This window comes from Micropterus salmoides, unplaced genomic scaffold, assembly GCF_014851395.1.
Source record: "Micropterus salmoides isolate LMB-PRFRI ecotype aquatic unplaced genomic scaffold, ASM1485139v1 Ms_hic_scaffold_6, whole genome shotgun sequence".
NCBI classification, from domain to species: Eukaryota; Metazoa; Chordata; class Actinopteri; order Centrarchiformes; family Centrarchidae; genus Micropterus; species Micropterus salmoides.
This window is the reverse complement of record NW_024044348.1, coordinates 1498787-1524397: the sequence shown is the minus strand read 5'-3', so window position 1 is coordinate 1524397 and position 25611 is coordinate 1498787. Positions and strand designations below refer to the sequence as shown.

The following is a 25611-nucleotide window of genomic DNA, read 5'->3' as shown; positions in this document are numbered from 1 at the left end:
AACAGGACTCGTACTGTATTACACAGAGCAGGTCAGCCCTTATAGAGTTGCAGGCAACATAAGACTTCACTCTCTCTCTTACACTGTGTTCCTTCCTTAAAATATTTACAAGCACCCTAGAATAACAGATAATAGATCAAGGCGTACATGCTTTCAGGTCAATTCATCAGGCAACCTGAGCAGCAGGCCAGATGCAGGCCAAGCAGACTGTGTCACTTCACAGCTGGTCGCAGGCTCCATTTCAGCAGCAAAAACAACAACAACCTTGTTTAAAACCAGACTGACAGGTTTGTCTTGTGCACAAACAACTGGAACGGGCCGGGACTTGAGGCCTGGTGTAAGGTGGAGGGACACTGACAGGGTGCATGATCAGCCGGATTCATTCAGCCCAGCCCACGTGATGCAGGGGAAATCAGGTCAAACTGGTTTTCTCATGCATACCACAGTAAGCTAGTTACCCTAAATGAAAATGTCTGACATATTTCCATCAACTTTTATGTCATTTATTTACACAAAAACAAAAATCCATTGACTTATTTGAAATTAGCAAAAACATTTAAAAAAGGAGCAGGTGAACTGTGGAGTAGAAATGTTCCCTGATTGCGTGATGCTTCAAATTCAAATGTTCTCCGAGGAGACACATTCATCACGAACATGTACATAAGAAACTACATAATACTGTTAAAAACCCTGCAGGCAGATGCTAACGCCTGAAGACAGACAACTCTGCAGAATATACTGCTGACTGAGCTGGAGAACATTACTATTTCAAACACAACACTGCTAACAAGTCTAGCGTCACTGAAAGTTGTCGGACGTTTTGACATTAGCTAGCGTTAAGTTACTAGCTTGCATCCCCCAAATGTTACTGACTAACCCGTGCAACCGCTCATTTTAACCCTAAATGTTTCACACTTCTACTTAAAGAAGGCATCGGGGGGGTTTGGCTGGCGTCGGAAAATCGGGCAGTTACTTAAACAGACACGAGTTATCGCTAAGTAACGTGAATCCAGCTGGCTAACTTTAGCTAGCTGCATGCTAACTTCAGCTAGCACTGAACTGCATTTTGACTGTCCACTCGGTCCGTTAAATGTTACTTTTAAATGAACACCGGATTCACAGCCGTCGTAAAGAACCCACCTGAAACCTCGCAACGTCGACAAAATCCCGGGAAATTACATTTTATTCCACTTGGCGATGGATTTGCAAACGGGACAGAGATATGCATTTGGTCACGTTTGTCAACAGACAACTGGGAGGAATCTGCGCATGCGCAATGCTGTCTCGAGGACACGCATCTTTTCACCATTTGTATAATTATCATCGATTAAAAAAAAAAGGTGCATAAAGGTTACGGATATGATCGGACCGGCCAGAGCTACGCAGAGGTGAAGTCTTCAATTAGCTCATGATATGTTTTTACTCCAGAAGAGGCCCGTGTTGCTCCATCAAAGAGGAAGCAAACACCAAGATAATGACCTGTCTGTTATTTCCGTTTTTGTTCAAACTGCGTTGTGAGGATCACTTTGCTCGTGTGAGAGATTATTTTTCTTTGAAAAAAGAATTGCCATCCTTCTGTAATAAGCTCCACGTTCATAGGTTAGTCGTTGACCTTTAAATAATCCAAACAGAGAAAGGTAGAATGTCAACACATAAATACATTGCAAACTTAGTTAGCACAACTGTAAACTACAAAAAACAATTTTAAATTACATATAAATGCAAGCATTTTTTTATACTTGCCCCTGGGGGAACTAAAGTCTGACATTTTTTAATCTACACATCAGCGTTAAATCTGTATTACTTTATTTCTATAACTAGGGGCAGCAACAAATAAGCACAACATATTATCCACTTCTTTTTGGAAAACATTAGCATTCCTTTAAGCTGATGATACACGGTGCAATTTTTTGAGAAATGTTGCTGGTGGCAAGTCCGACTAGCGCCGGTGCGGGGCCGGTGGCAGAGTGGTGGGGGAAGGGGATTATGGTGGTAATCTTTACTCATGAGCAGTGACAACAACATTGCCCAGCACCATAGCTCTAAATGTTGCTCAGTGCATCATCTGCTTTAGTATCGTGCGTCTGGCCAGCTGGAATGTGTGCTCTCCTTTTAGCTCTGGTTTGGTCTCCTCCAACTGCTGAGAAAAGTCTGCAAAACATTCCACTGCGTTCACCTGCCAGTCACTGTCTTTCTTTTGGTCTGTCTGTCTGTCGTTTGGGGCAGAGATTTGTTGAGGCAAACATGAGCTGGGAAGCCCCATTAGCCGCCTCTCCTCCCGCTCTCTGCAGACTATTGTGTCTTATCTTACCAGTTGCCTCCAAGCGGCCATCAGGTACATCCCACACAGCAGACTACACATGTCAGCTTCCTTATATCAGAGACATTATTGCACACTAATTTGATCATACGCACGCTTATTTAGGAATGTGTACCAAGGGTTAGGCTTAGTTCTTACTTTTTCTATGTACATTTATATTTTGTTAGAGGACTCGCTGCACAGGGCGTTAACATTAAGTAATAATCACCAACCAGGCTCATCATTTCTGTTGACATTCCAATTTAGAGGCACCTATTTCCAAACAAATTTGCACTTGTGCACAGTGAACCTGGGGCCTTTGGGGCCCCTCAAGGTCTGGGATCTCAGGGAAGTTGACCATTTTGCCTGGTTGGTAATCGAATAGTGGTACAGATTAGTGTTGTAGTACTCGAGACGGTCTTTGTGATGGTCTCGGCCTCGTCTCGGACTCAACCGCATTTGTACTCGGTCTTGTCTCGGTCTCGGACACTGAGGACTCGGGATTTTAAGTCAAGACCATAACTTTGGGAATATCAATAACTTGCTTTTGCATCGTCTGATTTATTTGTTAACATCCGAACTTTGATTGGATGCAAAACTTATTGCTTCAAATGCAACCAGTAAGCCTAATAAAAATATGTTGTTACCGTTAAGGACTGTCACCCCTCCCTGCGATGCTGACGTTGATTTCAGCTCTCAGTGTTTGTATGTGGGTGCTTTAATAGGAATGTGGATCTTTCAGATCAATTTGAGAAGTACCCAGATGTCATTCCACCTTTTATTGTGTGTCATGTAATGTGGGGAACTGGTCTCGGTCTTGACTTGGTCTCAGCCCCTAAAAGTCATGGTCTTGTCTCTGTCTTGATAAGCTCTGGTCTTGGTCTTGACGTGGTCTCGTTTTGGGCGGTCTGACTACAACACTAGTACAGAAAATGAACCAATCAATGGCCTTGTTGAAAGGGTTGATTAGTGTGGACTACAATATAGAATATAGAATAGTCCATTTTTCTCATTGCTTTCTAGTCAGAAACAAGCTTTGCAATATTTGCCAGTTTATACATTTCAAAACTATTTAAAGTCTGCTTGCTGACACACATGTGCATAGAAACTGTCACCTTAACTCTCCAGTGACTTTAAAGAGACCCTGTGGGACGTTTTAATGTCTGGATTACCTAGTTTTACTCCTCTTAGCCTTTAAGGCTCTTTGTAGGCTTCACAAACGACCCCCCCCCCACACACACACACACACTCCTCACACGCTGCAGACTATTTACATATGTTTATGTACAAATGCAAAACCACACGAGTGGTATGATGTGTTATCTACAACTCTAAAAATATCTACGTCTATGGTCCTCTGTGTCCCTGTGAAGCCAAAGATTATCATACTGTTGGGTAAAGAGCCTTAAAGACTAAGAATAGTAAGTCAGGCTAAATCCATATAGTAAAAGATCCTATAAGGTCTCCATGAGGTGAGTGTTGACAGAGCATGTTTGTCTGTATTCTTGTTTAGGGTAAAATCAAGAGTTAAGCTCATAAATAAAAAACATAACTAAAACAGTACATTTCCATGACCAATCGATTCCCCTTTCTTTCCATTTTCACTCGACTCTAATTCACACTGCAGTTATCATCCTCTCCTGCATTTCTGTTCCTTATCGCTGCCGTAGTTTTTTGTCTTTATCTCTCACATTCAGACGACCTCTGAAAACAATAGTACAGATAAAAAAACACATTGAAGCAGTTACTTCAATACATACATCACAGATGTATTCTGAGTTTTAAACTGGTCACACCGTGATAAGAGAAGGTTAAGAGGATTACAGACAATAATAAAGCTGTGATTACTGTATATACATGCACTGATCTCTGTTGACATCAAGACAACGTGCTAAAATATCACCATCATTTGGCCCAACGTAGGGAGAGTTTGCATACAGTTTGGTGTTTAGCAGGCTTTTTAAAAACAGAAGGAATTCAGCTCGAGTTTGGAGACAAATGTCGACAAAAAGTTTGACTTAAAGCGTAGACAACCCCCCAAAATATCATCAGTACATTTCAAGGATTGAGATCGTTTGCTCTGAATTCACTGATGATGAGACAAACCACCAAATGTTATTGGATGTATAAAATGCTGACATTTTTATGTTGCAGCTCTTATGGCAAAATAGCCATCGGAGAAGTAAGTATGTCAGAATGAACTCATCACCATCTCCATCACTGCCCACAACATCTTGACCACCCAGCCAGATTCCAGCCAGACCAGGACGAGGGGGAAGAGAACCGGGAGAAGAGCTCAACCAACCCAGCTTGGACCTAAGGCTGCTCCACTAACCAGCCTACTCCTGGCTAGTCACAGGAAACAGGAATGGACGAAGGCCAACACAGCAACTGGAAATCAGAAACAGCAGGACCCAAATCTTCACACAACATCCCAGATCAAGCTATTGCATTTGACGGAGGAACAGCAAAACCAGGGGAGCGGATTCTGTGTTCACATCAATGATGCTCCGTGCTCAACCGTAGTCAGAGTTGAAGGACAATGTTTCAAAACAGCAAGCCTGGTTCTGTCCAGATTTTTTAAAAATCCATCACCGTGAGGTTGCCAGGCAATCAGTGAAGACTTCAGAGACCTACTGTGTCTGGACAAGAAATAGTCCAGCACATAAGTCCCTGTAAAACCACATCTTATCATTCTTCAGCCTTTGTTCAGATTGAATAAGAAACGTGTTAATCAGTGAACAGTAGAGAAGTTGGTAGGTGTATTTTTGAACTTTGGACCGAGCCAGGCTAGCCGTTTCTCCCTGCCTCCAGTCTTTATGCTAAGCTAAGCTAACCACCTGCTCCTGTATATTTAGCGTACCGACTTGAGAGTGGTATTGATCTTCTTATTTCACTAACAGCAAGAAATTGAATAAGCATCTTTCCAAAAATGTGAAAGTGTTCCTTTAACAGGATGGTGTAACTGAAGATGAATCAAACAGCTGTTTGTTATTGCCTTCTTGTAACAATTGGCATGCTGAACTGGTAACAGAGAAATACAGAAACAGTGAAGACATTTTTGGAAAACTATTTAAAAATAATATCACACGAGAGAAGATAAGTATTACGTGTTGCTACAGAGTGATTCAACTGATTGCTATTAATCTCTGAACATGTATTACTGGATCCTGATCCACAGTTACACTGAAGGCAAACGTAGCTTCATACAGTTTGGGTGAGTCAGTTTGTGAACTCCGTGCAGCAGTTCCCAGATGGAAAAAACAATTAAGAGGAAAGACTTCAGACTCTCTTCAGCCATGACATGTGGCTGTGTCCTCACGCTCTGTAGAAGTAGAAGACCAAAGAAAAAAAAGAAACCGTGGTGAAATGAAGGATTTGATGGAAGATTGGGGCTGCATCTCCAAGCAGTCACCTGTTGGCAGGTCCCACAACCGGAGATTATCCTCAGTCTCAGGCTCAGATAGGTCAAAAACGCAATGCAGCACGATACTGTCACCCAGTGTCCAATCATCTGTCATGAAACTAAACACTGTATATTATGAAATCAGGGATTCTTGTCCTGCTGTTCAATGAACCAATCACCAGGCCCGATGTCCAGCTGGAGCTGCTCCAACACCCAGGGGTCCTTCTCAGCCCCCTCAATAAATTCCTCCAAAGAAATCTGACCTGGACAATTCAGAAGAACACACAGTCAGCGTCTTTAAATGAATCCAAGCAGTTTATATTCACCAAAAGTAGCTACATTAACAGCAAAAACAAGAAAAGAGCACAAGAGAAGAGGACTTGTGTTGCCACCATATTAACGTGGGCGTAATCATCAACTTACTGTCATTATTCTTGTCCACCAGTTCAAATATTCTGTCACAAATATCTTCGATGCTCCCTGTGATGCTCGGATCTTTATGCTTCTTTATTTTGTAGATGATCTGAGCGGAAAAAAGACAAAGAAACAAGCTTTTGCCAGAACACACAATCATGAGAGATTTTCTTTGTTAGAGTTTTTGAGTTTTAAAGTTGGCGGTGCACATTTATAAAATAAAGTGATCAAGCAGATCAGCTGAGCTTTTAAGTAATCTTACTTAAACTTAAACATTGAGTCATGTTTATTTATTTTTGTGAAATATTTACTTCAGAATTAAAAGCAAGTTTTCTGCTCTGTAGTGACTTCAAGGTTGAGTGTGTGGGTTTTGGTGACATCTAGTGGTGAGGGTTGCAAATTGCAACCAGCGACTCACGGTGGACCATACTGTGTCCAGTCCAATCCTTCCAAATATTCAGAAGTAACTGCTTCAAATAATATTACAATAATTCAAATATATAATTGAATGTTTAGAATCATAAAAACATTAATGAATACTTACTTTGACAATGTGTTTCACTTCCTGTCTATCCAGACAGCCATTTCCATCTCTGTCATAAACTTTAAAGGACCACTTCAGTTTGTCCTCGAGTTTTCCACGAAGAACAAGATGCAGCGCCGCCACATATTCCAAGAAGTCTATTTTACCGTCCTAAGATGGAAGGATCGGTCAGTCACACTGCCTTCCAACAAGGACTGATTTAAAGCAATAACGAGGCAAATAGTGACAAATAGTGCAGCTTGTTTTACTTATTTCTAGATTCATATATGCAAAGATACATTACCTTATTTGTGTCAAATGACTGAAAAACAATTTCCACATATGCAGCTTCTTCTTCCGTAGAGTTTCTGTTGATTCCAAAGATCTTCTTGAATTCATGCAAGTGCAGATTTCCACTTGGACATTCACTTGCAAATTTACGGTATAATTCCTGGATGTTTTGAAGAGTCACTTCCTTATCTGCACCACTCTGTGCTTGACCCATCATTTTAAATACAAAGAAGCAAAAAATGAAGATGCTAAAATAATATTTTAAAAACCTACAGAGAAGTTGTCAAGCACATTCAGAGCAGCGCACGAGCCATGGACCCAGCAGAATACTGTGTGGGCTATTTCAAGGCAACATGCTCGACAAATCCAATTTACTTCTCAGTGGTCCTCCAAGATCCGTCTCGACAATTCTCTTTCTTCTTCAATATTTGTTTTTCCTCAAATCTGACAAAGCCCCCTCCACGTTGCTTTGGAGAAAATAGTGCATCTCTCACAACTACTAATGAATTTGCTCGTGAGTAGCGGTTCGTTTGGCCGTTTGACAGCAAAGAGTGGACTGCCCCCGTAAACAAAAGGCCAGAGCTCTCAGAGAGATTAAATGACGTCAAAGCCTTAGTGTGGTCTTGGTGAAACTATTGATCCACTGAGCTTTGTCTGAGCACAGTTAACCAACCATGAGATGACTGCTGAATGTAGAATAAATATTAAAACACACAAAAGCCCCAATCTGAACCAGATTTGATCACATACAGTAAATAAGAACGCAACTGTAGAGTTTGTGTAACAGATCTGGATTTTGCGTGTTTTCCTTGTGTATCTGAATTTTATCAGAAAACATTAAGAATATTCAAACATCTGAGAAAAGTTTGATTTGTGACCTTAGAAAAAAGATACAATTATCAGGCAGAGTATAACGGAAAAACAGATCAGGGACGTGCGGTCCCGGTCTTTTAACAGCGCAATTGAGGATTTCTGTGCTCCAGAATCTTAATTATTATAGTCAGACAGAGTACGTGTTAAAAGAACTTGTTGTTTTAGTTAAATGATGTGATCCAGCTCAACTACACACAGTGTGATCTGAGAAAAAATAAAACTAATCTAAATTAATTACTATTATTTTTTTGTGTGTATGTGGAAATGGATGGTGTTGTTTACAGGTTTCACTTTCCTCAATATCTGTATACTGTGTAGATGTCAAGGCAAGTAGGATACTTCAAAATCACTGGAGTATGACTAAATAGAGCCTTTAATAGGCTGTAGTTGTTAAGCCTGTCTTACTACACCGTAACCCAGCACAGGGGTCACTACTGTACCTGATATGGTGAAAGACACATGCAAGGTCCTGCATCGGGTCTTGAAAGATGAGTTTCTTATGGTTAGAATTCCCTCACAAACATAGACATCATGACACACAATGCAGAAAGTGAAGATGTGGTGGGATGATTCTTTATCAGGAGAAGTGATTTAATGCTGGTCAGTCAGGGGCATGGAGGAGTGTTGGGGGGGACATCTTGAGAAGTGTAATTGGTCAATGTACATGTTTTTTAAATTGCATGCTCTCATATTTACAGGCACCAAAATCAGAGGAGGAACTGTGAGTAATTGCCATGGAGTTAATGGAGAAATGGTAATTCCCACATTGCCTGGGCGCCTTTGACAGGAGCAAGTCTGCATCCAGCTCGCGGCCCACAGCGGCAGCACATGGCACAGTCACTGGTGGGCTCATCACCTCCAAAGTCAACAAGTCCCTGCAGCCCGTCCTCACCAGTTAAACGACCATGAAGGGCGTTTGTTCAAGCACGTTATTACGACCCGTATTTACATTTATTGTAGCTCCGACCTCTAGTGGCTGTACAACGGTAGCAAAGGAGGAAGTTGGGTTGATGGATAGTTTAAACCAAAGACTTTTACACAGGAGAGCAGCATTCAAGCCATCAAACCAAGTAAATGTTTAAATGTGAGTTATTTGGAGTTTGAAGTGAAATAGCCAAACCACAATGTTTTCCTAAAGCTAACCAAGTAGTTTCGTTGCTTCAATCAAACCAAAGTGCACTCATCCATCTGTCTGTACTGCAAAAGAAACACTGGGACAAAGTTGTGAAATAGTTTTATCTTTGCCTTTAGTAGGTGCAGTTTCAACTATTATACAATGACCTCAAAACATTTTTCTCAAGAAAGGAAATTCTTCCCCTGTTTTCCTTATCAAACAGGGAAATACAGCCACAGACGTTTCTCTCTTTCACCGAACTAAGTTCCTTGTTAACTCATCTTAAAACAGACTTCATTCAAACTCCACAGAAACAAAATAAAACTCACCAGAACTCTCAAGGTTATTCTTTCCACGGTTCCAACACTCACCAGCTCTGATTGGGTGGGAAAAAAACAGAGTTGACAGAGCTAGAAATATTCTGGTTCTACACTCCTCTCACTCCTTTCCTGTCCCGCCTGAACCCACCTGACTCCGGAGTCAGAGTCCTGGTCGGAGCTGCCTTAAACTACCTCGTACTATATTCCCTGCTGTCAAACTGGCCTCCGTCGGTCTGTGTTCAGTTACGGTGCAGCCGTGATCACCGGAAGGCCAGTCAGCCAATAAGACTGCTAATTGCGCTGCATGGCTAACTGAGCTATCTAGCTAACGGCGGTCGGCCGCAGTTCTGGCCTGATATGAGATGTGCTACCCCCTATTTTTTGGACTTTGAATTCAACGGGTGGAGAGTGGTCTCACATGTAAAGCCCCTGTTGGATTTGTAGGATTTGCACATTTCTGACTTTTGTGACACCAAGTGGCAGAATCAGGAAAGACACTGGGTCTAAAAGTTTTTCAAGAAATAATTCAGTTTAATAACAAAATTAATGCACATGTGAAACAGATATAGCACTACTTTTAACTTTCACCTGAAACATTTTCTTCTGACAAAAGCATAAATAAATAAAACTGTAATATTCTGCCTTGTTGTTTTAGGGTCCTTGGTAATATAGCCAAGAAGAAAACACAAAATTGCAGGAATATCTGGGCTGATGTACAGTAATCTAAATATTTCTTGAACATGTCGTTTGTTAGTTCAGTGTTGTTGCTGAAGTTTCACGGTTTACTAATCAAATAGTCTTTGGTGACATAAGCTCACTTAAGGGTCCAGTGTGTAATATTTAGGAGGATCTATTGACAGAAATGCAATATATTTTCTATATTTATACTATATTTTCAGTGGTGTATAAAGACCTCACATAATGAACCTTAGAATGAGTCATTTCTATCTACAGGGTCATCTTACATGGACGTCACCATGTTAGGATGTACAAAGGCAGAAAGAAGAAGAACAAGTAACGTTACTAGTTGTAATAGAGGTCGACTAGTTTATTAGAAGTAAGAAAATAAGTGAAATTTAGACAAATGGCGGGCCACATGTATTATTTTGCACAACAGCCGACGGTGCCTTCATGAGGTGAAGTAGTAGAGTGAAATAGATGACTGCGTGTTGTTTATACGCTCGGAAAATGTTAATCTAACACATCTTGGTAGTAGCATCCATGTTGATTCCACAATCAGACTTAAGAGCACTCTAAAACACACTCTGAAGTCGGAAGAACGACTTCACAACTCGGGAAATGGGACCATCTGAGGAGCACATGAAAGCACCGTAGGCCACTGGTTGCACTTTGCAATCCTCGCCACTAGATGTCACTAAAACTTACACACTGAACCTTTATGGGTGAAGAGTCCATCACTTCACTCTGCAGTAACTGTCAGCTCCTAGTTTTGTTTTTTCAGCAAACAACACCAAATGTTTTGGGTTAGTCCCAACGCATTCATCAGACCTGTTTCCAGCAGCAAGCAGATGTTTTTAGCAAAAAAATAAACCTAATAAACAAACTGTAACCAGCCCAGCAACAACTATTGTTGGATATGTGTTGCTGGGCTGGTTAGAGTTTGCGGAGTCAAAACTAGAGTTAAAAGAAGTCAGTATTAAACTTTTCTATTTGACTAGTTATTTGGTGACTAGGTACACAAATCTTTCCTCCATGTCTGCTGTGAAAAGGTAATCATTATATCTTCTTTATAACAGGCTGCAAACTACATGCCCTATAGATATTACATCTGTTGCATTACTTTAAGTCTTACGTAACAATGTCTAATTGTGTTGTCCCAGTTAAAGGGACCCTGTGGTGTTTTCTTGTGAATAAACATTATGTTTACATTCAATGTGTTACAGTGTCAGCAAGCACTTTGTGTGTATCCTTCAGGTCAAAGAAACATGTTGAAGGCATTTCCTTCCTAGGGGCGGCTGTGGCTCAGGAGGTAGAGCGGGTTGGCCGTTAATTAGAAGGTTGGTGGTTCAATCCTTGGCTCCCCCCGGTTGCGTGTCGAAGTGTCCATGTGTAAGATACTGAACCCTTAGGCTCAGTGTATGAATGTGTATGACTGGTGAATGCAGATGTAGTGTAAAAGCGCTTTGAGTGGTCGAAAAGACTAGAAAGGCGCTATACAAGTACGGAGCATTTACATTTATTTACATTCCTTCAGCATCAAACTAGCGGTCTTCTTCTTCCCAGCCTTTGCTGGTGCATTGCTGCATATCTTGCCCTGTTACCTCAACCTGTAGATCAGTGAAACAATGTGAAACCACTGACAGGACTGTGGATCAGCCCGTTGTGTATGAACCACCACAGCTCTGTTAACAGAACTTTTCACCTCACCAGCTTGATATAGTAGCAAAATATAACGTCATTTTATTTTTTACCAAACCTCTGCAGAGAGAGTATGCTACCAATATATTTGTAACTGTACTATGACTGCAAAACTTAAAAAATAAAAAATATATATTATTACTGTATATATTATTAGATTTTTGTTTACTTTGCTTTGTTTTTTAGTTTTTTTCAAAATCCACAATGGCCATCAGTCTCAAACTAAAATTAACGCAATAATAATAAATGTAGATACACGGACCCTAACAGATAACTCAAGACCAAATCACCACCACAGGCGTGCAGCATGGACCTTTGGACCCAGCAGGCAAAATCACGGCAGAACTGCAGTCGTGAAAAAGGTCACTGAGCTCCAGCTCCACGTCGCAGGAAGCTCAGCATGGAGACGCCGGCCGAGCTTTGAAGACAGCACCTCTGTGTCAGCCTCAACAAAAACCTGTGGGCGCCGAACCCACTAAGGTGAGAGGTCATGGTAGTTTCCCGCAGTTCTGGATGACCCAGCCGGTGGCGTTGACGTCCAGCTTCAGCAGGTTCATGACCCATTCATCCTTCTGGGCTCCCTCCATGAATTCAGACAAGGTTATCTGACCTGTGGGGCACCGAAACACAATCCACAATGATGACTTCATATTTAACAGAAAATCAAAGAATAACAACGGTAAAACATTTTGATGAGAACTAAAGTGAAATCTACACAATGAACATTTATCGACATGCTTCATATTTAAGTGGTTGTGTGTTTAGGTTGTTTGTGTTGGACAACTTTAATATTGTTCAACTATTTAATTAAATTAGTGGTTGTTAAAAGTACTTGTTGATATATGTATATAACTTATTTTGAGAAGTGATTAAGTAAGACTTTCCTTCTCTCTACTACTTTTCCATCATAGAATGGATTTTGTTAAGCAGATTGTAGCTAGTATTTTGTTTTTGGAAGTGTACACAAGGTAAATGTTAAAATTCAGGACACTAAGTGTAATCCTCAACACACGATCACAACATGCTAAAGCACTTCCTCTTTCCCATTTCTTGTTGTCTATCATACTTTGCATATGAACTTACCGTCATCATTCTGATCAACCAGCTCAAAGATTCTGTCGCAGATTTCAGACGGCGTCATACCAACATCACTCGTCTGGAACTTGATTTTGTACAAGATCTGCGTGAGACACATGAAAAGCGTCTGTGATCAAGTGATTTAAACTCTCACTTCCTTCTTTACCGGCCAAAACTTTTGCTTCTGCACACCATCCAACCATCCAGTGTGTCACTACCTGCTGAGGCATATTTGGTCTGAAAGTATAATTGCTATAATTACCATGGAGAAAACACTCCTACACTTCTCTCTGGAGGAGCCCAGATATGTCCACAAATTTAGAATGTTAATATTATAGTTGTATAACATAATAAGGATTCAACCATTTTTGGATTACTGTAACAAATATTCAATTCCCAATTCCATTCAAGCAAATTAAATCATGTGAACAGAGGGCTAACTTTAAATCTCTAAATTTAGAGGCTTACTGTAAAGTGCACCAAAGATGTTCACTTCAGGAATAGCCCTCACTGAGACCATCCACTCTTTACCTAATGCCCTGTAAACCTACAGCAGGTGACACTCGGCCTTAAGCTTGTCACCTGGCCAGTCATATAATCTGTCTTGAGAGGATTTATGTTATGAAACCTGGTCATTTTGACACATCAGCTGGTTCTAAACAATCCTTTCACTCAGAACACACTGTAGGAACTGCAAAAACAATTTACAGAAAAGTAATTCTCACAATAATCTGAAAAGGTCTCTCTTACCCTGATAATGCGTTTCACCTCCTGCCTGTCCAACTTGCCATTCCCATCCTTGTCGTACATCTTAAAGGACCACTTGAGCCTGTCTTCAAGATTTCCTCGTAAGATCAAGTGGAGCGCCGCTACATACTCGAGGAAATCAAGTGCGTTATCCTGAAGAAAACAATGCAGCGTTCCAGTCACAACAGAAATAAATATCTAATCCTACAACGAGAAACTGCTGCGGTTTTTACCTGATTTGTGTCAAAGGAGCGGAATATTGTCTCGATGTAGAGCGACTCCTCTGCAGAGCTGCTCGGGATCCCGAAGATCCTCTTGAACTCATGTAAGTGCAGGGAACCGCTCGGACACTCCTTCATGAAAATCATGCACAGGTCCTGAATCTGTTCTAATTCAATCTCCTCAGTGTGGCTTTCCTCTTGTCCCATGGTCTGTTGATTATATTGATGAAAGAGTTCCTGATGTTCCTTCCAGTCTGCAGGTCACCGAGGCATCTGCTAACACCCGCCCAGCCTCTCTGAGCGGGCGCAGGGAGGGCCAGCCTCTAATAAGTCAGTCTTATTAACTTGGTAATCACTTGATCTTTAGCCAAGTAGGTCTGAAAATCTGCCTATAGCTCTCTTCGATTTTAGCTGTCTGACTTGTGTAATTTCCCTCTTTATTTAACTTTTATCCATTCTCTCTTTTCCCAAGGTGACATTTCCAATTTTCCAACTGTTTACATTATAATGAGATGGCGGTTTCCGTGCATGTCCGAGGCAGGGATTGGTCCAGTGTGTGGGAGTGGGAGGGTGCATGAGAGTTATTTTTTATCTGTCAAAAGAAACAAAAGCTTTTCTATTTTAGGAGGTTTACAGTATTTATATTATATTTTTTTACACCTTAATCTGGATGTAATTTAACAACGAGCTCATTAACACAATTAACAGACAATTAATGGTCAATATTTCTGTAAACAGCAATAACTGAGCAAACTTTTGTTTTACTTACATTTTCACAAGTTAAAGAAAACAATTACAGTTTATCGTAACATTTTTTCTGCGTACACAATATTTAATTCGATGCCACCCATCTGAGAGGTGTGAAATATCAACATGCTGATTAAAGAGCAAAGAGGCTCTCAGACGGGAGTCGACTCCCATCCTTCACTTTAAGGAGCCAGCTCACATCACTAAGGCTTTTTAAGGCCTTGGATTAAGACTGATCAGGTTCACGGTTTGATGTAATCCACATTTTGAAAATTGGTGGAAACTCGTGGGTGTGATTATATACATGTGAAGTGATTAAACAGTTTGTAAAGCTGCAGGCTCTTTTATTAGTTTAGCAAACTCTGACAAACCTCCAGTCCAGAGCATGGTCACAGTGACCTGCTGGGAGGCTCCTTGGCCCCTTTTGACCTCCACAAATGTAGCAATAATGAACATGCAAAATGTAAACCAAATACTAACTACAACAATGTGAAAACTAGTGTTTGACGCAGAACATGAAACAGTTCCAGACATAAAATTCAGTGTCACCTCCAAGACCCTCCAGCCCTGGGACATGATGAAGGAGTGGCTCACCCTCCCTGTCCAGTTTTGGGAGCCTTGCCCTTTAATGGCCTGGCTGTCTTCACCTGCTGCTGCGTTTTGATCACAAAGAAAGAAAAATGTTTTTCTTACTTAACATGCTGGAGGAGATAATGAGCTGCTGTCCTCACACTTGTGTGTAATTCTGTAACCTGAAGTGCTCTTTGTGTCGTCTTACTTGTCGTAAATGATCTCTAATCCTATCTGTGTCCGAAAGCAGAGGTCAGCTGGCTCAGAACACCTAGAGTCAGGGATTAGTGTGAGGGCACCCGAGGATCAAAATCTGCCACCGAACAAGATCGCATCGATCCACCGCAGATAAGGTAGTGGGTTTTAAACACAATATTTAACAGATTTAGCAGCTGAACATCCCCACACCTGCTCATCTTGAGCAAACAAAAGAAAGAAAGTAAAGTACAGTTCATGGTGCGTGGAAAATGATAGTCTGGATGGACGTGCGAGTCCCGTTTTCCTCCAAGAGTCATGTTCTCCACTGAGCGAACTACTGCTACTGATGAGGATTCCTCTGGAGCCAACATTTTGTAATTGTTTTCTTTAAAAAGTAGGGGTTAATAAATTTTCTGAAGGAGGATCAGAGTCTTCCAGCAGAAATTACTCCAAAACACAGAGTTAGTGGTAGTAGGGTTTCCAGTATCTGAGGTTCAGGAACAAGAGCACACCTCTCTCTCTCTCTCTCTCTCTCTTAGTACTTTGCCTCTGCCCCTGGCCCAAAACGCAGATGTCACTGCAGGACCACAGTAGTGAGTCACATCTGCAAAACTCTACATACAGTAACTCTTGTCAGCTTTTTTCAAGTTAATGTTTACATAATATAAAAGGAAATTAAGTTGAATTATTTTACGTTTTTAAATTGAAAACTTAAGATGTGAAACTTATGTTAAATGATACATCATCACCAACATCAGCATGATGACAACACAGCAACCTGCAGTAATACGGAGCGTGAGAGTGCATGTGATGGTTGTGAATTTATATATTATATATTCATAACAAGAGAGAAACATGCTCAGGTAGACCAGATAATGTGATTAAAATGCACTTTATTATAACAAATACACCAGAGATAGATAGATAGATTAAATATAGATAAATAGATTGATCTACACACTTTCACTAAAATATTTATGGATTCCCAGTTGTTCACTGATCGTCCCTTTAAATACGCCCAAGCAGCGGTACAGTGTGTTACACTTTTACACAGGTGCCGGGCTACTCAGGGCTACAAGGCAGAGACTTCCTGAGGTCTCATTCAGATGTAATGAAAGATAATATAGAGCTCGGAGAGATGGTAAAGCTTCCAGGTGATGAGGTGCACCGGCCCACGACCGAAGAGGTGTCATCCTTGGGGGCTGCTGTCCAAAAGCTTCTTCCTCCACTCATGGAGGGGGAGGCAGAAAAGAAAGGTGGATCGCAGCCACCAGGAATAAACCGTTTCCATTTGGCACAAGGCCTAAACGATGCCAAACTGCGCCAGATCATTCAGCTCCATGTCACCAAACACCTCCCAGGGGCAGATGACCTCTACGGCAGAGGAAGCACAGGTTAATGGAGCTCGCCTTCATCGACCACTTTAGAATAATGTGTTTCTTATCAGTTATTGATTTGATTGATAGTTACCTCCAACGCCCTCCATCCCCAGACCATCATCAAATCTAAGAGAAGGACAGAGAGTGATGCTGAGATCTCCATTACCTAACAGCTGTAATTCTACCTTTGCAGGGGTGTTGAGCTTTCTTTTCTAGACTCACCCCTTCTGTCCAGCTTTGGGAGCCTTGCTCTTGAACTGCCTGCTCTCCTTCTGCGTGGACTTGGGAGGAGAAGACTTGCCGCCTCCGGGTGCTGCTGCTGCTTTCTCTGTGTTCATTTCTATGAAAACAACAAAGATTCATGTGTTCAAGTGAACAAACAGAAAGCGAACAAAAAAGAAAGAGTTGTTTATCAGGAAACACCAGATGGTCATTTTTACATTTGTAGCATGTGAGCTTCAGAGATGTTGGTAGACGTACAGTAATGGTCTGTTCTCCTGTTAGTAAGCTAATCATCATCTTGCTCCAGCTCCCTCTGTGATACATCTAACTCTGGGAGGTGAGCAAATAAAGATATGATAAAGCACCATCGTCAAACAACAACCTCAAAATATCAAACAGCAATGAAGATCAAAATGAATCATTGGACAATAAAGAGTTCTGAACTTTTTTCCCACAGATGAAACTGAACAATGCACTTTTTTTAATATGAGCTTTGAACAGAAACTTGATAAAAACAACAAGTTTGTGCACTGAAAATGAAAACATGCAAAAAAAAGTAATAATTCAGATTCATTTGTTCATTTAATTAATTACGTTTTTATCTCATAAAATTTGACTGACCCACACAGAAAAATCACTTTATAACTCGAAGCTCAGAAAAGTTGTCATCATGTGTAATTTCTACAGCAACATGTGGCACTAATGCCTTCTTAATACCTACATCCAGCAGCTGCTACACAGGAAATACATAAAACGGTTTCTTAGAAGCTGCACGACCTTCATTAAAACTAACTGCAGACATCAGTCTGCGCTGCTGTGTGGTGCCACCTGATGGTCTCACCTGCGTTGTAGTTTGGTGGGAGTTTGGTTCGGCGAAGAGACGCTGCCTGAAAGGGCTGAGCAAAGGAAGAACCACAAAACAAAGAGAAGGTTCTCTTTCTTTTTGCAGTCTCTCTGTCCTGTGTTCTCCCTCGCTGTCACGGTGTTTATATAGCTGCTCTGCTCATACACAAAGCTGTTAATGGAGTTGAGATGAGTATTTTCAGGGATAATCTGACGCTGAGAACAGCTCATACATGTGATGCAACATGTACTGTAGATGTCAAGCCCCTCTTTGCCCCGGGTCTGAGGGTGTTTACCAGATATAGAATACGAGCTGTGAGTCATAACGAGCTAATTATCGATGAAGTTGTGTTAATGTAGCCGTTGAAAACAACAAGGAGAAACTGTGCACATCAAAGTGGTAAATAACGAGATGTTGACCAGCCAGTTGCTCATCGTGAACGGCTGATTCACTCATTTATCTATATGTCTGTGAGTCGCTGGTTTATTTTATTCATCCATCGTCAACCGCTTATCCTGTGTACAGGGTCATGTCATGTGCAAACTCCACATATAAAGGCCTGGCACGACCAAGGTTCGAACCCACGACCCTCTTGCTGTGAGGTGACAGCGCTAAACCACTGGACCACTGTTCCGCCCTCATTTTAGTTATTTAATTGAATCTATTTTAAACACAATCTTTTTTAAATCTTTGTCACCAGTTTATCGTGTACTAAGTCATCACAGCTGATTGCTGGTATGTGACGTGTGTGTGGTATATTGTGCTGAGTTTCTGATAATGTGAACACACTGATGCTCTGAACAAATGAAGGTCCTACAGGATGAATAAAGTTCTCAGAATTGAATTGATTTTTTAAATCTCACTGAGATTTTAAATGTTTCTTCTTTGTGTTTGAGAATGAGGCGTTTTTGACAAAGCAACGTTATGAAACTGTTACCAGCTGACCTGTATGTTCTGAATGTATTATACTGTAGCACAGATTAGATCCATTTTCATCGGATTAAATCCAATAATATTACATCAGATTAGATTATTAACAGTAAGAGCATCACACTGTAGATTACAGCTCTGCAGCATCCACAGAGACTAAAGACACAGAGTCCTTTCTTATACTGCAGCCTGAACATTGTCTGGATATTTTTCCTTCTACAACATCTGCCTGCTGATTGTTCAGACTTCTGAGAAAAGTGAGGAAAGAGAGACAATTTTCTGTAGGCTCATCAGAGAGGGGAGCCGAAACTCTGACAGACAGACCCTGCAGGGTCGGCGGAGGATAACTACATGACCAGCAGATGTAATCTTCAATCCACACGCATTCTTACTGTAACTGGATCTGGCAGGAGTGCAAACAAGTTGATGCTACATAAGCACAGAGGGGGCTTCTTGAGTCCAAGGCTGAGTTCATGCTGCGTCACTAAACGCTCAACTCTGTCTCCAAGAAATTAAAAAACTATTCTGATGTGATTCGTCATTTGAGTCCGCTTTCAAGAAAACTCTCCACTCTCTCATTTGTGAGGATTTCATGCTTTTCTTTGTCTTGATTGTTGCGATATAAACTGAACATCTTTGTGTTTTGGACTGCAAGTTAAAGATGTCACCTTGGGCTTTAATAATCAGAGCTGAAACTAATCGATTAGCTGACTGATAACTGTCAGCCACTAACCATTCGATTTAAAAAGGCACGCCATTGTAAGGATGTGTTTGCCTTGGTGATGGTAAATTACATCTTTCTTTTAATTATTGTTCTTTGGACTGTTGGTCTGACAAAACAAGACATTAAAGACATGTCGACTGTGGAGGCTGAGCCCGGTCTTCTTCTGCAGTAGATAGGGTTGCCTGCAGTCCGATGGAGGTTAAGCTGTTCTTGTGTCTGGAGTTTGGACTCATGTGTTTTGGGGATCCCATGAACCAAACTGCGTTTATTCATGTGTATCTTTCATGAAAACGTGTGTGTCTAATCATTCACTGGGGCTGTTGCTGCTGCTAAAGCTTGGAGTGATGCGTGCAGTGAAAACAGATTAAGCTTCGTCGCCCTCTGATGGACCAAAGGTTAACTGCTTCATGTGAGCTGGAATTGAAACAGGACATATATCCATTTTTAAAAAAAACAACAAATAACTTTATTATAGCATTTAAAAAATATATATGAGTAATTAATTATAATAAAACCTTTACATGGCAAGATAGGCCTAGAGCAAACATAAACAACAAGCAAAAATACATCCATTCATTTTTATCAGTAGCATCAACATTCATTTATTTCAAAGCTTTCCTTTGAAACCTGGCAGTGATTGGCTAATCAGACACACACACACACACACACACACAGTAGGACGGGCCAGAGAGGATTCAGAGAACATGTTTTACTTCCAGATGTCCTGCAGCAGACAGAGAGAAAATGCCAGAGTCAGACGTCTGTGTAGGTTTAAATATTAATGATTGTTTCTGTTATTTGAGCTTTTATTCGTCAAAGATGGACTTGACACTTTTCATTTGCCACATCTTATATCACTTTTCTTTCTTTCTGGCATTTAAAATCCCCAAAACTGGCGGTACAGGTTTTCACCAGTGGAACAGAACTAGACTCTTCTTCACTGACAACACTGTACACTTACTAAAAACAGGAAAGCCGGACTCTTACTTGAAACTATTTTAAACACAGTGCTTAACGCAGTGATAAACTTGTTGTACAGCCGGTAATGATCCTTTGAAACAGTCTGATGACGTACGTCTTAGCCGGTCCTACTCCATTATACCAGCGCTGCTGAGGTAAGCATCGGTGACGGGCAGGACGTTGGTCTGGTCTGCATGTGGACTGCTGGTCTGCTGGATAAACTGCTGCAGATTACACTGCCTCAGCTCCTTCTTCAGCTCCTCAGTCATCTCCCATCTGTCCTAGAGCATGCAGGGAATATTATATTACCAACAGCACCAATGTTAGGTTGAATACATTTGGTGGGACTGCGAACATATTAACCCTCGATGCTCTATGTATGTGCTCAGTACTGGAAACTGACACCTTTGTGGAAACAGCAGCACACACACAGCAGTTCATTTTGACTCACATCCACTGTCCTGCTGCCCCAAATACTCACTAGAGCACCAAATGTGTATTAATCCGCTGCTGAAAATAGTCCCCCTTTCCTCCTGTTTGCGTAACCTTTGCTCAAACCAGCAGTGGCCAGCTGTTTTAGGAAATAACCTTTTAAAAGTATGTATTTGATGTAAATATTTACATCCTCAGTGGATTTGGGGCTAAGTGCCATGGACAGGCTTGGGGAAGTCGGCGAGCACTGAGAGATGGACAAAACAAACTGGTCTTGGTCTTTTCGTGGCATTAGTTTACAATATCGTCGGACTTTTCATTAAGGTGACACTGAAAGTTAAGGTTAGAGTGAGGAGTTATACCTGTAGACTTTCCTCTGCAGCTTGTAGCTTCCGCTGTGTCTCTAACAATGTTGCATCCAGTTCCTCTGCCTGCTGCAGGCAGTGGTGGAGCTCCTGCTTCAGGGGCTCCTCTGGCTGTCGAGAGCTTTGTCTGTGTGCTCTAAGCTGTAGGTCCTCTTCTAGATGTGCAGAATAGGCTTGGAGCTCCTTCATCTGATAACTGTGATCATCCATTGATGAGTGGATCTGGTTGAGACGTCTGTGCAGATCTGTTGATAACAGGGTTAACAACACAGTTTTAGAAGTGTGAGAGGAAAAAGTTGCTCGCTAAATGCAGAAAATGTGACAGCTTTGAATACGTGCCTTGTTCTCTGTCCACCTCTGCCTGTAATTCTTCCTCCCAGCGCTCTTGTTGCATCAGTTCAGCCTCGTTCTGCCTCTGTTGCTGCTCCAGTTCCTCCAGTTCCCCCTGCAGGGACCAGAGAACAGGGACTATAGCAGACGAGCTCTCCTGCTCCCACAGCCCTGTTTCTCTCTCCAGGGCTTGAAGCTGAATCTCCAGGTCTTCTAGTCTCATCTGTTGCTGCAGAATCTGCCTAAACACCTCCTCTTTGGAGGGAATGGCATTCACAGGGTTGACAGGGTCTAGGAAAGACACCGGGGAAGCTCGCGGTTCTGGGGAGGCTCGAGGAGATGAGGTCCTGTTTGGTTTAGTCCTCTTGGAGTGTTTTGAGGAACGCTGACTAAAGGTGACGGTCTTGTGTGACTCTTTGCGTTTGAGTGGCTCTGCTTCTGGTCTCTCTGTGGTGGGTGTGTCTGAAGCATCACTGAGGCTGGGACCGGTTCGCCGCAGAATGAACTGGACCTCTGTAGCCAGCTGTCCCAGCTGAGCCAGACGCTGAAGAGGACAGTCATCAGCAACTAGCTGTCTCTCACCCCCTCGTAACTTCAAGATAAGAATGTACCGACCAGTCTGCCCTGTGCAAAAGACAGACACGTGATTAATATTTAACAGCTCACTATATGGTGGTATCGTGTTAAAACGTGCTGCCCGAACACTTTCAGTTTGTGTACTGGTGTGTCTTCTGGTCTCTACCAGTTTGCACTGTTCACAATTCAGATAATAATAAAATGAAACCCTTATTTGTAGCGCACTTATCAGACAAAGTACAAAGTGCACAGCAGTCAATAAGAAACTGAAATTTAACAGAAACTACACAGACATTTAGACAAAAAAGGGCTGGCAGCTTATATAAACTCAGAAAACACTTTCTGGAAACATTAAGCTTTAAGGTGGGATTAAAATAAAACACTGACTCTCACAGCCCGACTTCCAGGTCTAGAGCATCAGGGGCCCTGATTGCAAAGGCTCCACCTCTTTGTGTTGTCAACCTGGACTTCGGGAGGGACAGAAGACCCCTGCTGCTGGATCTCAGACTGCACCCAGGATCAAAGGGAGTTAAAATATCTTGAATATATTTTGGAGTGAGGCCATAAGGAGCCTTAAAAGTAACCAAGATCTTAAATGAGTCCTTTAACAAACGGGGAGCCAACGTAAAGAAACTAAAATCGCTGTGATGTGGGCATCTTTCCCGGGACTAATAACCTCGCAGCTGAGTTCTGCACAATCTGTAAACGGAGTTTTTTTAATAAAGGCATGTACAACGTTTTTCTGTATCTCTGGCCTTTAAGTTAGATCTGATGTTAGATCTTATCTTAGCAATATTTCTAAGGTGGTAGAAGCGTGACTGGACAAATTCAGTGTCTGTCTCTGTCTCTTTTTGTTCCTAAATGTAGCACTTGAAGTAGTTCAGGATGGTTGATTTTGATGTACTTGCATGATTCTTGTAATTTTTGGATTGGATTCACATGGTTGAAGGCCCTTATTGTAAGTCACTTGGAAAAGACGTCAACTGAAAGACATGCTGAAGTTTTCCTAGGTTTGCACTAGAGAAAGACTGTAGGGTTGTTAAAATCATGGTTTTCACCATTGTCAGTGTGCTTGTCATTTAGATATTTCATGTTCATAGTTGACGGTGTGAGCTGGGGCTGGTGTTACAGGAAAGCTAACGTAGGCTCCAAAATGGACTCTTGCAACCAAAAACTTTAGTACTAAAACAGTTTTTATATGTGAATGAGTGTTGAAGGAAAATTCAGCGACTTACCTATTGCTTGTGCAAGAGCTATGACAACATCCTGGCAGGAAGTGTCCAGCGTCAGGCCACACACCACTCTGACCACACCATCCACCCACACCTTCAGCTCCATCTCTCACGTTCAGCACCACCAGTGACCTGCAAAGCAACACGCACACATCAGTAAACTGCACTGAAGTTAGCATGACTTTAAAGATCAAATATAATCAATAAAGGCAAATGCAAACAAATAAGAAAACATAAACTATGGCTCTTAATGAGCAATATGAGATCATATATCCTGAGTCAACGTAAATGTGTTGACTGCCAGAGATTTATACAAAGCTATTTTGTACTTTTAATATATTTGCTTGTTCTGGACCTTGTTGCCAAAGCTGCAAATCAATGGGCGTTTCTGATAAATAGCAATATTGGATTTAATATTATTTATCAATGTGATCAAGTACTTTGATTTGCTGTGGTGGAACTAGTACTCAGATTCTTAAAAGTAAAAGTACCATCAACAAAATGTACCTGAAACATCAAAGTTAAAGTACACATGATGCTATCAAGTTTATCATTTTATATTTCTCTCTGATATGTAGTGGAGTAAGATTATAAAGTTGCATAAATTGAAACACTTAAGTCGGCTCACAAGTACCTCAAAATGTATTGTACTTGAGTAAATGTACATTGTTAGTTCTACTTTCCACAACAGTCATTCCGGCTATTTAATTCATAAACACTCAGTCACACTAACTTCCAGGAAAAGTACTACACATACAGTATATCAATATCATAATATTGGATTTTACTTTGACTCACAGTACAGAACACACATCACTGTGTAATGCTACAGGTATTTCATGAAGTCAGAAAAAACAATCCTCCAGCTGTAAGCAACAAACGTTCATTTACTGAGGAGCCTCATTGATCTAACTGTTACACACTCTCCCTAAAAAACTACTGCTGCTACCTTAAACTCCAGGTCGTCCACATCCTCATTTGAGAACTAACAGGATACACTTACCTGTAAACTGTGGCAAAGTATTAAAGAGGTGGTATTCTGCTCATTTTCAGGTTCCTCATCTTATTTAGAGGTTGTACCAGAGCAGGTTTACATGGTTATATGTTTTTCATCCTGCACATTGCTGCAGCTCCTCTTTTCAGCCTGTGTTGAAGGCTTCGTTTTAGCTATGGAGTGATACATCTTGTCTCTACATGATCTTTGTTGGGAGTTGCACATGCTCAGTTCCTAGTTAAGGACTACTAGCCAATCAGAAGCAGAGAAGGGCGGGTCAGCGAGAAGCCGGTAAACAGCTCGGGTTCAGCCGGACGTGTTGCCGACCGGCTTGGCAACACGGACTGGAGCGAGAGTTTCAGAGCGGCGAGTTATTAATCTGTATCCATAAAGTTTTAACTGAGCTCTGTCTCTACATCACAGGAACAACTTTATGTCCACTGACTGCCTGGAGGGTAGCTAGTGTTTGGAAGGGAGAAGAGAGCTGTGTGCTGCAGCTCGCTGTTTCTGAGGGCGTGTCGGAGTCGCCGCTTGGCGTCTGTGATGTCACAGGGATGAAAGGGAAGCGGCTGGACTACAAATGAGCTGTTTTCAGTTCAGAGCAGAGTTTTCTGTGGGAGATGAAACTCCCTTTTTCACTTTGCTAAACTGTTACATGCACAAAAAAGGTTTATAACTCAATAAAGGAGAGGGGGAAAGCCATAAAGCAGAATATGACCTCTTTATATATAGGTTTCACAGTAAATAGTTTTTCTTGTACAAGCTCTAAAGCCCTTTTTTAATGTTTGGATTCTCTTAAAATCTCTGTTTTCCCCTCACCTGTAATAAGTTACTACAAGAGAACATGAGAAAGTGTCAGTAGACCTTTAATCTCATTTACAGTGCCATCTGCCAGTATTGTCTGAAAATGTAATTAAAAAGGTTTAAAAAAGAATTACAGAAAACATATTTTTCTAAAGCAAAATAGTTGTATAAACTTAACTTCTTAAGAGACAAAATAAGGAAGGAAAAGTAACTTCTTATTTGGGTTAGGATAATATTATGGTTGTTTTAGTTTATTGACTGTAGCACATAAAGTGAACTAAAGCACCCGGAGACTCTCAGGTTAGAGTTTTGCTTGTCTTGGTCTCTTGAGACTTTCTCACTCTGCAGTTTCGATAAAATACTGAAACTTCCTCCTGGGTGATGAAAGCTGAGCCAGCCTGAGAGACCACAGATATCACTCTCTCATGGTCTCAGTGTACAGATGAGCCATCCAACACCAAACAGGAATTTTCTCACATATCGAATTCCACAGGGAAAGTACACAGCCAGACTATTTGCAAAAAAAAGAGAAGATAACATGCAACGAGACAAACAGCAGCCAGTTTGAAAGCAGCTGAGACATCAGCAGACACATTTTCTTTACTGTAAGTGTTGCCCCCCCCCTCATGCTTACATTCAG

At 41.3% G+C, this 25611-nt stretch overlaps 5 protein-coding genes across 8 annotated transcripts in view; all 5 read right to left on the bottom strand.

Moving 5' to 3' along the window:
* LOC119890436 (golgin subfamily B member 1-like) overlaps positions 1-1291 on the bottom strand; it is a 32881-nt gene extending 31590 nt beyond the window's left edge. The window contains 1 exon segment of the mRNA XM_038701718.1: positions 1141-1291. The gene's annotated coding sequence lies outside the window, so the exon portion shown is untranslated.
* Positions 1292-5832: 4541 nt separating this feature from the next.
* On the bottom strand, positions 5833-7489 carry LOC119889717 (guanylyl cyclase-activating protein 2-like). Its single transcript, XM_038700518.1, has 4 exons — positions 6947-7489; positions 6664-6813; positions 6129-6228; positions 5833-5968 (listed from the first exon to the last, which is right to left on the bottom strand). The coding sequence occupies exons 1-4, from the start codon at positions 7148-7150 to the stop codon at positions 5847-5849; spliced, it is 576 nt and encodes a 191-aa protein (XP_038556446.1). The 5' UTR covers positions 7151-7489; the 3' UTR covers positions 5833-5846.
* A 4274-nt stretch (positions 7490-11763) lies between these two features.
* LOC119890391 (guanylyl cyclase-activating protein 2-like) lies at positions 11764-14035 on the bottom strand. Its single transcript, XM_038701649.1, has 4 exons — positions 13677-14035; positions 13447-13596; positions 12703-12799; positions 11764-12229 (listed from the first exon to the last, which is right to left on the bottom strand). Exons 1-4 carry the CDS (start codon positions 13869-13871, stop codon positions 12108-12110), a joined length of 564 nt encoding a protein of 187 aa, XP_038557577.1. The 5' UTR covers positions 13872-14035; the 3' UTR covers positions 11764-12107.
* Positions 14036-16094: 2059 nt separating this feature from the next.
* LOC119890440 (retinal cone rhodopsin-sensitive cGMP 3',5'-cyclic phosphodiesterase subunit gamma-like) lies at positions 16095-17241 on the bottom strand. Its single transcript, XM_038701724.1, has 3 exons — positions 16781-17241; positions 16650-16684; positions 16095-16553 (listed from the first exon to the last, which is right to left on the bottom strand). Exons 1-3 carry the CDS (start codon positions 16894-16896, stop codon positions 16483-16485), a joined length of 222 nt encoding a protein of 73 aa, XP_038557652.1. The 5' UTR covers positions 16897-17241; the 3' UTR covers positions 16095-16482.
* Positions 17242-19755: 2514 nt separating this feature from the next.
* Positions 19756-25611, bottom strand: part of LOC119890438 (ras association domain-containing protein 8-like) — an 8194-nt gene continuing 2338 nt past the window's right edge. Inside the window, exons 2-6 of one of the 4 annotated variants that reach the window (XM_038701722.1) lie at positions 23177-23305; positions 21375-21989; positions 21033-21280; positions 20354-20519; positions 19756-20002 (exon numbers count right to left, since the gene is read on the bottom strand). In XM_038701722.1, the coding sequence (XP_038557650.1) occupies positions 20367-20519; positions 21033-21280; positions 21375-21989; positions 23177-23279 (1119 nt within the window). In that variant the 5' untranslated portion in view covers positions 23280-23305 and the 3' untranslated portion in view covers positions 19756-20002; positions 20354-20366. Of the gene's footprint in view, positions 20520-21032; positions 21281-21374; positions 21990-23176; positions 23306-25605 lie in introns of all 4 variants that reach the window. The other 3 variants (XM_038701721.1, XM_038701720.1, XM_038701723.1) reach the window with 3 other exon arrangements.